General features: G+C 38.7%; 1 protein-coding gene across 3 annotated transcripts in view; it reads left to right on the top strand.

Annotated features, from left to right (window-relative positions):
• PRMT3 (protein arginine methyltransferase 3) overlaps nt 1–13794 on the top strand; it is a 60947-nt gene that overhangs the window by 15933 nt on the left and 31220 nt on the right. For 2 of the 3 annotated variants that reach the window (XM_010563704.1, XM_010563705.1), the window contains 2 exons: nt 1629–1750; nt 4842–4941. In XM_010563704.1, coding sequence (XP_010562006.1) covers nt 1629–1750; nt 4842–4941 — 222 coding nt within the window. The remainder of the gene's footprint in view (nt 1–1628; nt 1751–4841; nt 4942–13794) is intronic. The other variant, XM_010563706.1, reaches the window with a different exon arrangement.

Here is a 13794-nt window from a genome sequence, read left to right on the forward strand (position 1 = left end):
CTGTGCAGAGGGCTCGGGCAATCAAAGAGCAATGCAGAATCCTGCAGAGGAGAGGGAAGAATAACCCCACGCATCAACAGAGGCGGTGGCCCTACGGGCTGGAAAGCAGCTTTGTAGAAAAAAACGTGGGGGTCCCGGTCAACGCCAAGTTGACCGTGAGCCAGCAACACACACCCTTGTGGCAAAACCAGCCTGCTGGGCTGCGTTAGGAAGAAGACTTGTCACCAGCAGGTCGAGAGAGATGCGGCTTCTCTGGTACCGCAGGGAGATGGCTTCTGGAGCGCTGTGCCCAGTCCTGGGCTCCCCAGCGCGAGAGCGAGCTGAATGGAGTGGGGCGAGTCCAGTGAAAGACGGCAAAGGTGCTGCAGGGACCGGAGCATCTGTGATGTAGGAAGAGGCTGAAAGAGCTGGGGTGGTGTTGTCTGGAGAAGAGGAGGCTCAGGGGAGATCTTCTCCGTGCGTACAAGTGCCTGGGGTGTGGGCAACTGAAGAGTGGCACGCGTTGCCCAGAGAGGTTGTAGAGTCTCTATCCTAGGAGGTGTTCGGAAGCCATCCGAACGCGGTCCTGAGCGACCTGCTCTAGTTGACGCTGCTTTGAGCAGGGGGTTGGACTAAGTGATCTCCAGAGGTTCCTTTCAACTTCAACAATTCTGTGTTTCTGTGAAAACATCAAACGTGAAACTCGTAGCTTAAAAATCTACTGTAACACATTCAAGATTAAAAGTGTTAGTTTTTAAGCTGTTGAGAAGTTTCCAGCAGTGAGAAGAAATATACTATGGTGATGTTGAGGCCTGAACAAGGGCACTTGGTAAAATGCCTGCTTTATGAAGTTCAACACTGCTGGCAGCTCAACTCTACTTATTAATATAGTTGGTATTATTTTCTTAGTAGCTTTGCGTTTTTAAACTTTTAAATCTTCCTACAGTAGCTAACGTGTGAGATGTCAAAACAAGCATTTGCATGAGTCTTGTTGCTACGTTGAGTGTACTTTTTTTCAAGTGCAGCGATGAAGTTTATTTGTGTTTTCATGAAAACTTATGGATCCCATCTTCCTGGATTTTTTTGGTCCTATTTTGATTACAAATAGTGTTAGAAAATATTTCCAGGTGTTAAAAATATGCCAGTTACCATTTTGCAATTTAGTCATCTTGAGCCATAGCTCTTTTGGGGCACTGTGGCCATTTGTAGCAGATGATTCATAAATAAAGTTTCTGAATAGACTTTTAATGAGAAACTACAGTTAGAATATGTTTTTTCAGTGCCAGTGCTAAATTCAATTATTAGTGATTCACTGATTGAAATTGCTCGGGCTATAACTTCCTGTTTCTCCTGTTCATGTAACTTTTTAGTTGTTGCCCAAATAATTGCTTGTGATTGTTTCCCATGTGACTGACTTAAATCTGCAGCTGTAGCTGGTCTGCTTCACTGTATATCTGTAAAAGGTAGTAGAGAGTGTGGAGTTAGTACTGCAGTTTGACTTGGATACCTCTGAATGTAATAGTAAGACTTGACGCTACCGTTTGTTCCTTCTGTTAGAATATGGTGTCTCACTGTTGTAGAAAGACATGTAGAAAAATCATAGCAAGGGAAATAAGATGTTTATTTTTACCTCCATTCATTCGTTTCAGGTGGTTTTGGACGTTGGCTGTGGAACTGGAATACTCTCTATGTTTGCTGCCAAAGCAGGCGCGAAGAAAGTGATTGGAGTCGACCAATCTGAAATCGTCTATCAGGCCATGGACATCATTAGGTAGGAAAATTTCCAAGAAAAGTGTGGTAAAGTTTGCTGTAAGAAGTTATTAAAATGCTGTTAATAGTTAATGATCACCTATCGCTCAGTATGTGTTTTACTGAAGTCACTTCTGTGTCCTAAGAATTAACACAGGTTTTGATGGACAATTGGCTACTTCTGCTACAAGGGCACGCTGCTGACTTACCTTCAACTTGTTCACCAGGCCCCTTGTCAGCATAGGGTGGGGAACAGCAAGCAGAGCCGATTCTGACCAGCAGGAACTAATCGGTGCTGTTCCATAGGGTTATTCCAGCTCCGAGATTCCCATCAGCCCATATCTACAGTCTGAAGTCCCTCTAAATAGCAGCCCTACCCTCTAGCACATCAGCTGCTCCCCTCTAATTCAGCATCATCCACAGACTTGCTGAGGGTGCATTCTGTGCCATTAGGTCACTAATAAAGGTATCAGAACTAGCATTGAACCCTGAGGGACACCTCTGGTACCCAGCTAAGAGTTAGGCTTTGTACTCTTTCTCTCACCTCTTGCACCTCGTGGTCTAGACGGCTTTCCACCCCTGTGATGGTTCATTGATCCATTCACATTTCACTAATTGACCGATAGAGGATATTAAGGGAGATTGTGAGTGTAGGTAAAAATGAAGCAATGGCATCTGAAGGCTTATGATGGATTTCCTCGCATGAGGTAGGAGAAATGTAGGTGTAAATGTGTGCTGTTGTTGATAGATGAGGTGTGTGGCTTTGGTTGTTTTTATAAGAGCAACTGTGGAAAAGAAAGTCTAGGTAGATACTGAGGAATTTGCGAGTGACAGTTACCGCTTCACGCGTTGGAGGTGCAACACTGCACGCTTGGATGCTGTAAAACTATTCTATGAAATAGATGCCTGTTAAAGAAAAGTACTGTGTTAAGCATTATGTGCAGCTTCGAATAAAATGCTGTTATGGCACAAGAACTCGTTCTCTCAAGAGAACTTTTCCCAGGAGTCCTTGATATGTTCAGAACGGTTACAAATGCGAGTGTTTTATTTTTAATGTACTAGATGACAAACTTAGTATTGTTCATATCTTCCAACAAGTGCACAAAAAGTCCGTTGTGTGTTATTTATACTTAGAGGAGGATAGAAGTATCAGCCAACGCATATTACCTTTGGTGAGGAGAAGGGCAGGCCTTTAAGAAAAACAACAAATCAAAACTCTTAAACTCTTAAGAGTGATGGATTGCCACTTGAAGTACACAGCGAACTGCCAGTAAGGCTACACATTTGTAGACACCTTCTGCTATACAAGATTCAATTCACATTACAGTCTTCAGTTTGCATCAAAACAATTTATATTTGTCTTGTTAAACCTACTTTTCCTAAAGGAATAAAGCTGACAAACTTGTAATGGAGTAACAAATATTTATGGGAATACTAAACAACTCTGTGTAGTTTAAAAATGACTACTGCAGTGTGCTTCCACCTGTGATTCAAGTATGTGCTCGAGAGCTTTTGTCCCTCCCAGAATTCTGGTTCATTTCTAGCATGCTAATTACCAGAAATTGCAACCCATGTGTGTAAGTAAACTGGAGTAAGTGGCCTGAGTGGCATGATTCTTTCCCAAGGTTACAGTTAACTTATTTTTAGCTAAATGCTTTTCTTCTCTTTTCTTACTGTAAATAGCTGCCCATAAAATTTCTAGTGCAGTGAACAACTTGATTTTTGTCATTCATCACTGTTACGCTAGAATAGAAGGTTGAAGTGTACTTCCTGAATAGCATCTCAGCAGTTTTTCCTACAGTGTGTAAACTACATTGGTTGGTTTGGGTTTTTTATACCTTACAACTGAAAACAAATCTGTGATGAATTAGTCTTTCTTCTCTTTTGTTTTAAATCACATCTAGAAAATTACCCTTAGATCTCTTTTTGTCCTTCTTAAAATATTGTTGTGGGCGATAGCTCTTTAACATTTCATTTCTCTCTTCGAACTTCTGGTTTTACTTCTGTTTACACCATTAAATACGATATTAGTGATGAACTGCTACTCTTCTAACAGAAGACTGTCATGTGTAGAGTATTTAATTCATCTTTCCAACAGCCCACATGTTCAAGTAGCCCTTTGACCCATTCCTTTCCCTCCCTTCATTCTGATCGTTCTCCCATTGTCTTTTAGATTGAATTTTTAATGTGATTACTGGTCTGCATTGAAAGCCAGACAGAATGTAATAGTAAGATATCAGGATAGGGAGGGAAGGGGCAGAGATAAGAACTGCAGTGGAAAGATAGATTTCTTTGGTGGGAATACTTTTCTGCCCTCTGTAAGAATAGCTGTTGTAATAATGGTATGTGTAAGAAAGACTAATATGGTTTGCCAAGAAGAAAAATACTAAATTTCAAGCATTTACGTATTTAGTAATTTCACCGTCGTGCAGTTTTTGTTTCAAAAACTGTAGTCATGTCACAGTACCTTCCTCCTTACGCAGGTGGTTGTACTGTTACTTGCATATGAGGTAATACCTGATTACTGCAGTTAGTAAACATTGCAGGTGATTCCGGCCAAAATCACAGTGGGGAGGATGCCTTTATTGTGGAATAACTGTAATACTGATCTAGAGGGAATGTTTGTTCTCAGTGACTTTGCAGCTAGTTTTGTTAAATAAAAAACTAAGTTGTGCAAACCAGCTTTGTGAGGAAGTTAATTTCGATTGCTATCCTGGTGTGATGAATAGGCTCTAATCACTATAGACTTATGCTACAGGGGTCAAAGAAGGAGAACTGGGAACAAGCAACTCTAAGTAAAGAGGCGTTATTTTAAATTGTCCTTTTCTGTATTTTCCTGGTTTCTGAAGCTTCCGCGTTTGCATGCACAGCACACCGAAGGTATACAGATCTACTGTCTGCCATCTTTGCCTGGCACTTAATCTGCTGCAGTTTTTGGCTACTCAGAAACATTCCCTCTGAAATATAATTGAGAAGAGGAATATTACATTTTAGTGCTTTCTTGATTAGTTAAAAAAAAAGTTATTGGGAGGAGAAAATATAGGCATAAGTATATCTGTCTTGACAGCATAAATTGGAAATATAAACTAATTTGTTTATATTGTGACTTGCAGGTTAAATAAACTTGAAAATATCATTACATTAGTCAAAGGAAGAATTGAAGAGGTAGATCTGCCCGTGGAAAAAGTGGATGTAATTATATCTGAATGGATGGTAAGGTGCATGGATATTCTTTTCAAGACCTAGTATTTTCAGGAAAAACTGTGTCGTGTTATTTCATTTGAAAAATTATTCTTTAAGCGATGCTATTTTTTAACCAAAAGTCTACTATGCTTGTAGCACTGTCTTTGACAATGTGGGAGATGGGATGATGGTCCTGATGATGTGGTATTAGGATACAATTCCTGATCCCTCTTGTTCACGTTCTTTCAAGTCAAGGTTCTCTGCAGTTGAGCTGTTTTGGGTACAGCAGTTAAGTTTCTGTGACGTAGTTGGTATGCAGATCTACAGAAGTACTCTATTCCTTAATAATACTGTTGTAGCTGCTCAGGTGAAAGTAATGGAGAAATATTGTATTTGTCGTCTAGCTAGATGGTTCTGATGAGTTAAATAACTTTAGTCCATAAAGACAGCTAAAGACTATCCTGATTGTGCGGGAAAGGCGATAAGGAGGCGAGGAACACATGCACTGGGAAATCTGCAAGTATATATAGAGCTTGAAAAGAGCATTACTATTCATTGCAGTTTTTTAGTATAAGAATAAAATAACTGATTTTAAAAGTACATGATAAAGATGGTGGCCAACAGGAGATGCAGTATGCAGTGTGTAAATGAGCCATTTCCTGGAATCCCTTGGATTTCAGCCGTTGGCCTGTTACCTTTCTTTCACGTGCTGGCTGATGACTGTTACACAGTTGTGCTTGCTACCTGCCGTTGTTCCTAATAAAGAAATCTGTGTGACGAGACCCAGTGCCAGGCTGAACTTCGTAGCGACTGAGTAAGTCTGTTCCCTATCAAAAATGTGGTAGGAAACACCCCTTGTGACTTTTTTTTGTGGACTTCTGCTATTCAGTCTCCTCGTATCGCAGACCTTCAAAAAGCGCTTAAATACAGGTTTTTTTTCATGCTAGTTCCCACTGTTTGTACTTAAAGAAAATTTCTTTTGTCCTTCAAATTTAAGATCAATAATGAAAACATATTCGAAGTTACTGGTTTGGGTTTTTTGGGGGGGTGGGGGGTGGCTTTTTTTTTTTATTATGATTTCTACTATGCGCAAGGGCCTTTGGGAGAGAGGTCACATGTTCACTATGGATCCATATGTATCTGCCTATTTTCCAGGTAAAGGTGGAAATTGTTCGTTTTGGTTTTTCTGTGGATTTTTTTTTTATATTGCATATTTCAGTGAGCTCGAAATCTGCAAAATTTTTTTCCTCTGCTGCTATAATGAACATTATTTGAAGCATGAGCTTAATTTAGTGTTGAGGTTTAAGCCATTGGCTTAAACTAGCGGTTTAAAAATAGTGTGTTATGGTTGGTGATTGCTGACAGTATAGTGACTTCACTAGAAATGTAATTATAGTTCTTTCAGGGAAGCTTCTGATGAGTTGCCTAATATGTGCACCAAGAATCATGTTCCCAAAATCACATTTCTCATTCTGGAGCCCAAGGTTTGGTTTTAAAAGCAACTCGGGCCCTTAAGAGCTTAAGTCATGTTGTAAATCAGTGCCTCTAAGGTGAAGTAAAGGATTTTGAAAAGCAGCTCGTGTAAGAAATGAAATATTGAATGTTCCATGTTTCCCATTTGTGTGCTAATTTACCTTTTAATGTCATAATTATAGAGCCATGTGCATTTCACTTAATTAGGTATTCTAGATATTTAGGAATGTTAGCATTTTTATAGGTTGCTGCAATACAGAGATAAAGAGCACAATACCGTGGAAGTAAGATTGATAGCTGGACAGTGTACACAGTGTTCCAACACTGTCCAGAAAGGAACATTATGTTGCCTAGATGCAAATGAAGATTCCTCTTTGTCTGGCTTGCTTTGTGAGTTTGCTTTTTCTTTTCCTTCCGTACGTGATACTGACCAGTGTGAAATCTTTTGTTAATATGTGAATGTAAGTGCTTGAAAATGTTGGAAATGCAAAGCCCGAGAGCAAAAAGGAATTCAATATATGTCAGGTTTCAGCTCTTTATTTAGAGAATATGTATGGATTAGCAGGAAAATTTTAATGGGAGCAGTTTTTAGTTTGTAGCAAATACATGAAAAGTTGCTTTTCTGTTTAGAAAACAAACTGCTTTGAGACTAGTAAAAATCAAACCCTCTTGTGGAGCCATAGCTTTGTTTTGCTTGGTACAGAACAGTGCTTAAGACCAGTACGCTATAAGCTTTTTTAGAGCTGTGTCTGGAGCATCAGAAAATAAAAAACAAGTGTGAAGCAACAGAATGGACGCAACAGAGAGGAAAAATACTGCATCCCCCAGGAATGTTTCTAGAACAGGCTTTCTGAGAAAGACGGCACGTGGAACAGTGTATTGTAAAAAGCACAGTGTTGCATTATGAGCATCGCCAGTGTAATGGTTTCTGATGATCATTCTCTTAATTGTGTAAGTGACCTATGACTTCCACAAACTGCTTGCTATTGGTACTTCTCTTTCATTTTTAAATTTGTTCCCTTAAAATACACAAAAATGGGAGAGGCATCTTAAATATTACACAGCGGGTAGGGATGTGTGAGTGTGTGTGTGTGTATATAGCCAAATTGTATTTCAAATGTCTATTTGTCATCTTCCAAAATAGTATTTTTCAGTTTTAAATTCATGTGGAAGCGGTTTTGTCAGGTTTAGAGGCTGAAAGATGAGCAACTGTTCTCTTCAGTGGCTTTGTTTAAGCCTATGAAAGAAATTGCTAATTTATTGATCTTGCTTTTAATGTAAAGACTAAATGCATCGTTTGTGACGTCTGAAGTATGTGTGTTTGACATGGTTAAAATCAGACCGTAAGCAGGGCATTTGTGTGATTGTGTTCGACTAAAACCAGTATGTAAACCATTGAGAAAGACGGTGGAAGGTGTGATGAGCTGTGGGCTGTTCTCTTGGCGTCCAAAAGGCAGATTGCTGAAGACTGAGGGCTTGTCGGACTACTGAAGACCCAGCTAATGCCATCTATTTAGACTTTTTTCACTCTGAAGCCAGCTATGCATTCCTTTTAGCAAAACATTGGTGAAGTCTGCAGCCTGAGAGAAGGACGTCTTGTGTGCTGTGAACCAGGAGCACAAGGGAGAGCAGGTGGATCCAAGAGATACTTCACCCAGTAAACCACGTTGCTTTAAGAACGAACACAAAAATGGCCAAGTAATAGCCTGTTCTGCTAACCAAACTGATTCTGTAAGGAGAAGGTCTTCCAGTTCTTGGAGAGAGGTTATTTGAATGTAAGAATGGGTGAATTCTATATAATGTCTCACTGCTGGCCTTGTCCAGGATCGTTTGATACTCTACAGCAGAGCTGTAAGCTTCTGATGCACCATCCTGCTTGATTGCCTGGCAATTCTTGAAAGCCTTGATTTGTGAAACTACGAATGTTTCTAAGCAAAGGTACAAATAATTGAGTATTTGTACACACTGCCTAGTGGCTATCTGATGCAAATAATTTCTGAAGGCACATCAGTGACTTGTTTGCACCTTGGTGGAACGAATGAAAACCCTTATCAGTTAATGACTTCACCTGAAGCGAACGTGGTTTGCAAATGCTCAAATTTCATCAGAAGCTTAGAATTTTGTCTTGAATGTGCTGCTGTTCATATGGGTGGTGGGAAAGTACTTACAAGTCGTATACATCGTAGGTTTGCTCTCAGTCAGGATCACACTTATGTGTTCTCCCCAGAGATCCCGAATTTTAAGAAACAATGATGTTTTAGTGTAATTAGAGTAATTTTACATACAGTATATAAATTTGAAATGAGAGCTGCTGTGCAAAGTGCTGAAGCTAGTTTTTGGTTAAATTGAATGCTGGGGAGGAAAAGATTTGCTATCACCATCCAAAGGTGACTGTGTTACTGCACACGTGGATTTTGGTAGTGTAATTGTAAACTTCATAGGCTGCTTATTGAAAGGATGAGTGCAGAAAGAAACAAAATGTGTGTAATGTTTTTCTGGAATGTTCTTACCCAGCTGCATCTGCGTGCAGATTTTTTTCTCTCCGTATGCCTTTACTTCCTTTTTCTAGCTAAAACGATAAAGCTAGAGATTGAGAGTTTTATTGACTTGAAAAAAATCTGCATTTCTTGTTTGTAAGGGGTTTTACTGTGAGAGGCAGTTGTCCGAGATGGTTGTCTCAAATACTGTGTTGGAGTACAGTGCGTTCTCATAAATTGCTGTTTTATGCAGTGCTTTATGATACTGAATATGCAATGAAGTTTTACATAAGGAAAAACTGGGAAAGAGATGGACTCTGAAATTAAAACAAACTAAGGATAGAATCCAGTACTCTTGTCTCTTAACTGTATCATTGCTTGGGTAGCTAATACAGCTAATATCTTTTTTTTGTTTTTCCCCTTTTTTTGTGTGTGTTATATAATTTTGAAGTGATAGCAGGATGGGCTGTGAATGGGAGGGGTTCAGGATCTAGGGAAGTGAGCATGTCTGAAACACTGGAAACCATCTTTTCTCTCCTTCTTCCTTTCCCCTGTTTCTATGGTGGGTACACAGTGATGGTGCTTTTTTAATACTAGTCTTTCTATATAGTCTTAATATTCTGTATTGTTTCTGTTAGAATTTGGAGGCGCATTAATACAAGCGTTCTAGTTCTGTAATACGTAAAATTATAAATTATTTCTAAGAATTGAGCTGTTCTTTTTGTGTTTTTAATAATGCTGTAAAGAGCATACTGAATGCTTTAATTTCTTTACAGCAAAATAGTTTTTATAAAGAAATTGTATTTCCTTGCATGACTTTTTTTTTTTTTTGCCGACACTAATAATGTTTATCACTTTTCTGCTCTTCAGATCTTCCCACTTGCTGTTCTCACTCATGTTTATTTAAGGACACAACAGGGTGTGCGTAATAACAAAGTCAAGCTGTGTTTTTGAAATGTGTGGGCTTGCTCTGTCAGTAATGAATTATTTCCCTTTTTTTAAAAATTAAGTTGTACGTGAAAGATCAGCATGTAGGCTGACTTAGCGTGAGGGAAATGGCGCTGCAACAGAGCATGCGGAAGAGTTTACATGGAGCTGCTGCTGCTCATTTAAATGTGCCACAGGTTCTGGGAGGATTTTGTCAAGTTAAAAACAATTTTTCACAACATTGAGTGGGCCTAGTCAGTTTTGTGCATCTGTTAATGCAAGGTTACATTTTATGTTTTAAATCTGAATCGGTTGTCCAGTCTGTTTGTTTTATGTACCCTCTGTAACTTGTTTTACTCTAGTCCGATGGAAACCTTGTAGTTGGAAACTTCAGTTTAAGAAAATAGTACCCTTATTTTATACTGATAGGGATTTAAAAAAAAAAGTCTACTCTCTGGGCCAGTGATTTGATAGCTGCCTTTTATCGTATTAAATATTCAGTGTTAGGCCTTACTGAATCTGGAGTACCGGACCGGGTTCAGTTATGTTACAGAAAATAATAAAACAGATCTTTGATGGAAGACGGGAGGGAAACACAACACTTATTCAAGTAGTAAGGATAGAATTGAGAAGAAATATTTAACATGTTTTTTCTGCTGTACTAAAAATTCTGCCAATTCTTGCTGTTGTAAACATGCGAATACCACTTTTTGAAATATATATGGTAGAAAATAAGTGAAGGCAAAACCAGGTTCCACTAAGGTATTTGATAGGAATGGATAAGGGAAATGTACATGAAAAGGCATTTTTAATCTGAAGTAATTTGTGTTTTAAACAAAGCATTTTTCTTTAGTATTCTCCATGCGATGAAGTATACTTTAGAATTTAGTGTTGTTCTTGTGTCTTGATGCTTTTAGAGAGCTTAATCTCCTCCTTCATGAAGAACGTCATGATGAATACTGAAGCACTAATGTTAAAAACTTCCAATACTTACATTTTGATTGATTGGTAAAATATTTTTTTATGTAGCTTTGAATTAAAATGAAAATAAATGTTAGAGTGCTGTAGTGTATTTGAATGATAGAGGAAAACTTAACAATGCAGGATACTAAGCCATCAAAGTTTTGTGAGCCTTTTATAATTCTGTTGCAAAATACAGATAAAAAGGATATGTAAGAAATGTAGTGATTCTCACATTCCTCTGGATTTGGATTTGTCAGTGGGCTCATGCATTTTTGAAAGCTGAGTTCTTGGACGGACATGATGTAGGACAGACATATGCTTGAATGGAGTAACTGCATAGTGCTGTGTATTTCTGTTCCTGTCCAAATGTCTTTGCATGTATAGTTTTTGTTGTTAGCTGGAGAACAAGCGCTTTGTTTCAGCTTTGAAAATATAAAAATGAGGAGCTTCACATTCATTTTGAGAAAGAACTGGCCATCTTTTTAGTAGAAAATGCATAATATGACAGGGTAACATTTAGCGTGTGCTGTGTATTCAGTTTGTCTTTAAGAGAGAACGTGTCACCTTTTGCATGTCTTACTTTAGCCTCTGGCAAGATTGAATTATTAATATGCGGCTCACAGGTTTGTATCCTAGAGATCTCTTGGCAGTAATTAATTTTGAGGATGCTAATACACGCCTAAGAAAAAACAAAACCCTGAACGTTATTGGGGTGGAAGCAAGAGTGCCCCAGAGCATCACGGGGAAAAGGCGTCAGGTATAATTCTCTTTCCAGATGGCACCCCTACAGGTGAGGCAGCAGCCTGTGAAATTACATTCTAAATTACACTACAGATGAGCACAGCACACTGAGCAAAACGCTTTGCTATAAGTAATAAATGACTTGATTCAGTACCATTGACGGTTTATGTAACTTACAGGAATGCTATAATGAACTGGGGGGGGGCGGGGGGGGAGAACCAACAGTGCCAGAGTGGAAAGGTTGGGGAAAGGACGGTGAGAATTTCGCTGTATTTCTCATGAGAAGGTGTGTCTTCCAGCTGTACTTCTTGCACTTGTTTGTCAGATGCAGTAGGTGATGGGCATCTTAGGCAGGAAGAAATAAGTGAAGAGCTGATCTGTAAAAATGTCCCTTCATAACTTACTGACTCTTGCTGGTAACTAGTCTTAAGGTGTGTCCTAGAGGTCACATTTAAAATGCTGTGAAAACAACTCACTTTCGGTTAAAAGCATCTGAAGACAATTTTTATGAACTAAAAATATTCTATTTTTAAAACTGCAAGAATAAGAATTAAGAAAACTCTGGTTCCATTCTGTGCTTTTGGCTTGCTGTAGGCATAACATCGTCTCTGCTTGATGCAATTGGAGCTCCTGGCCTTTTCAGACGTTTTGTAAAGCTTATTAAAAATCATATTGCGCACAAAGCAGCAGTCTTCGCTCTGGGACTTATTCTAAGGACTTCATAAAAGCTAGGCGGTAAAGCGGAAGAACAGGCAACATTTGGAAGAGAAGTGTCCAGTAGAGCGTTGTCCTCTTGCCAGAAGAAACAGGCTGAGAAAAGGGCATTTCCATTGTTTTCAAACTCTGTTCTTGTTGAATACAAATCTGCCATGCTTCAGGTTTCTGGTTTTCTAGTTTTGTTTTTAGTTCTGAAGGGTGCAGTGTGGGTGGTGACGTTTATAAGCAATTCTGAACTTGCAGCATTTTTTGTTTGAAGAGCCTTAGGCAAAATAAACATCCAAGATGGTGTAAACTTGGTGGTCGTAGCAGTGCGGTTCCCATGCAATGGAATATTTTCAGTAGTGTGGCATGATGACTTCAAAAATAAAAAATAAATTTAAAAAAATGATCCTTATGATTGTACAAATATGGAAGTGTAGGAAAAATGAAGGAAAAAATCTTCTTTGCTGGGTTACTGCCGACTGGGCTTGTAGGACTGCAGGTCCAAAGTCTGGACTTCCAGTTTGCTTTTTTGTTCTTTTCTACTGGCAATCGGTGTATAAATCAAGCCATACGGCTAAGCTGTGTTTTAAGCAAAGTGAGAATTAGGACACTAAGTGAAATTCCAAAATGTATGCCGGTATGATTAATCTTAATTGATTTGATGCCATACAAATGTGTATGTGGGTAAAATGTGTTACAGTATTCAGTATCTCGGAAGATAGGAAGGGTGTAAAATCAGTAAATCGATTGGAAAACAAAGGGCTATATATCTCTTAGAAATCTGCAGTTTACTTAAAAGTAGTTGAGAAGCCGGATGTTTTATATACAATGTTGATTGTATGTAATGGTGCTATATGGGTTTTTTTATATCTTAGAAATGTGCAATTAAGGAAATTTTTTTTCTGTGTCAGAAAATGGCCGTCTCAAGTTTACAATAGGTTATTCTAAACATCTATAGGAGTATGATTAACCTGCTATAAAGTTAATCCCAACACAGAAAAACCAACGTAAATCTCAGGATAAAAATGGTTAGAACTAGAATTTTTTTTAATTTCAGGTGCTGCTAAATAATATAGAACATCCAGAGAACCCATGTCTTTGGTGTATGATTTATTTCCCCCTGTCCTATTGAGCATTGCCCAAGCTGATACAGGGCACCTCGAGGCTGCAAATGTGAAGTAGGAAAGATGCATTCCATTTGGTTTTTCGCTGACGGTAGTTTTAATGTTACTCGCAGCTCTGAGTGGGAAGGTAGTTTCTCGGGGTTTCTGTTTTTGGTTTTGGTTTGGTGGGGTTTTTTGTTTGACTTTGTTTTTTTGTTTGTTTGGTTTTTTGTGTGGCACCTCGGAGTTACTACTAAAAAAATCAATACATGCAGCTTTTCACTGCGAGTTGAATGTGATTTCTTTTGATGTTGTAAGACTCTATTGAGTAATTATTGGTGCAGCTTGGGTATTTATTGCCTGTAGTTTATTAATTTAGTAGGTGCTAGATACTTGCAGTTGGGGAAATTAAAGGTGATACTTCATGTAACTAAAGTTTTGACGGGATAATGCTGTTGAGAAATTCACTGGGTGCTGGCTCTTATTGCAGTGTATAG

The sequence above is a fragment of the Haliaeetus leucocephalus genome, unplaced genomic scaffold (genome assembly GCF_000737465.1).
Source record: "Haliaeetus leucocephalus isolate CR32 unplaced genomic scaffold, Haliaeetus_leucocephalus-4.0 Scaffold173, whole genome shotgun sequence".
Lineage (NCBI taxonomy): Eukaryota > Metazoa > Chordata > Aves > Accipitriformes > Accipitridae > Haliaeetus > Haliaeetus leucocephalus.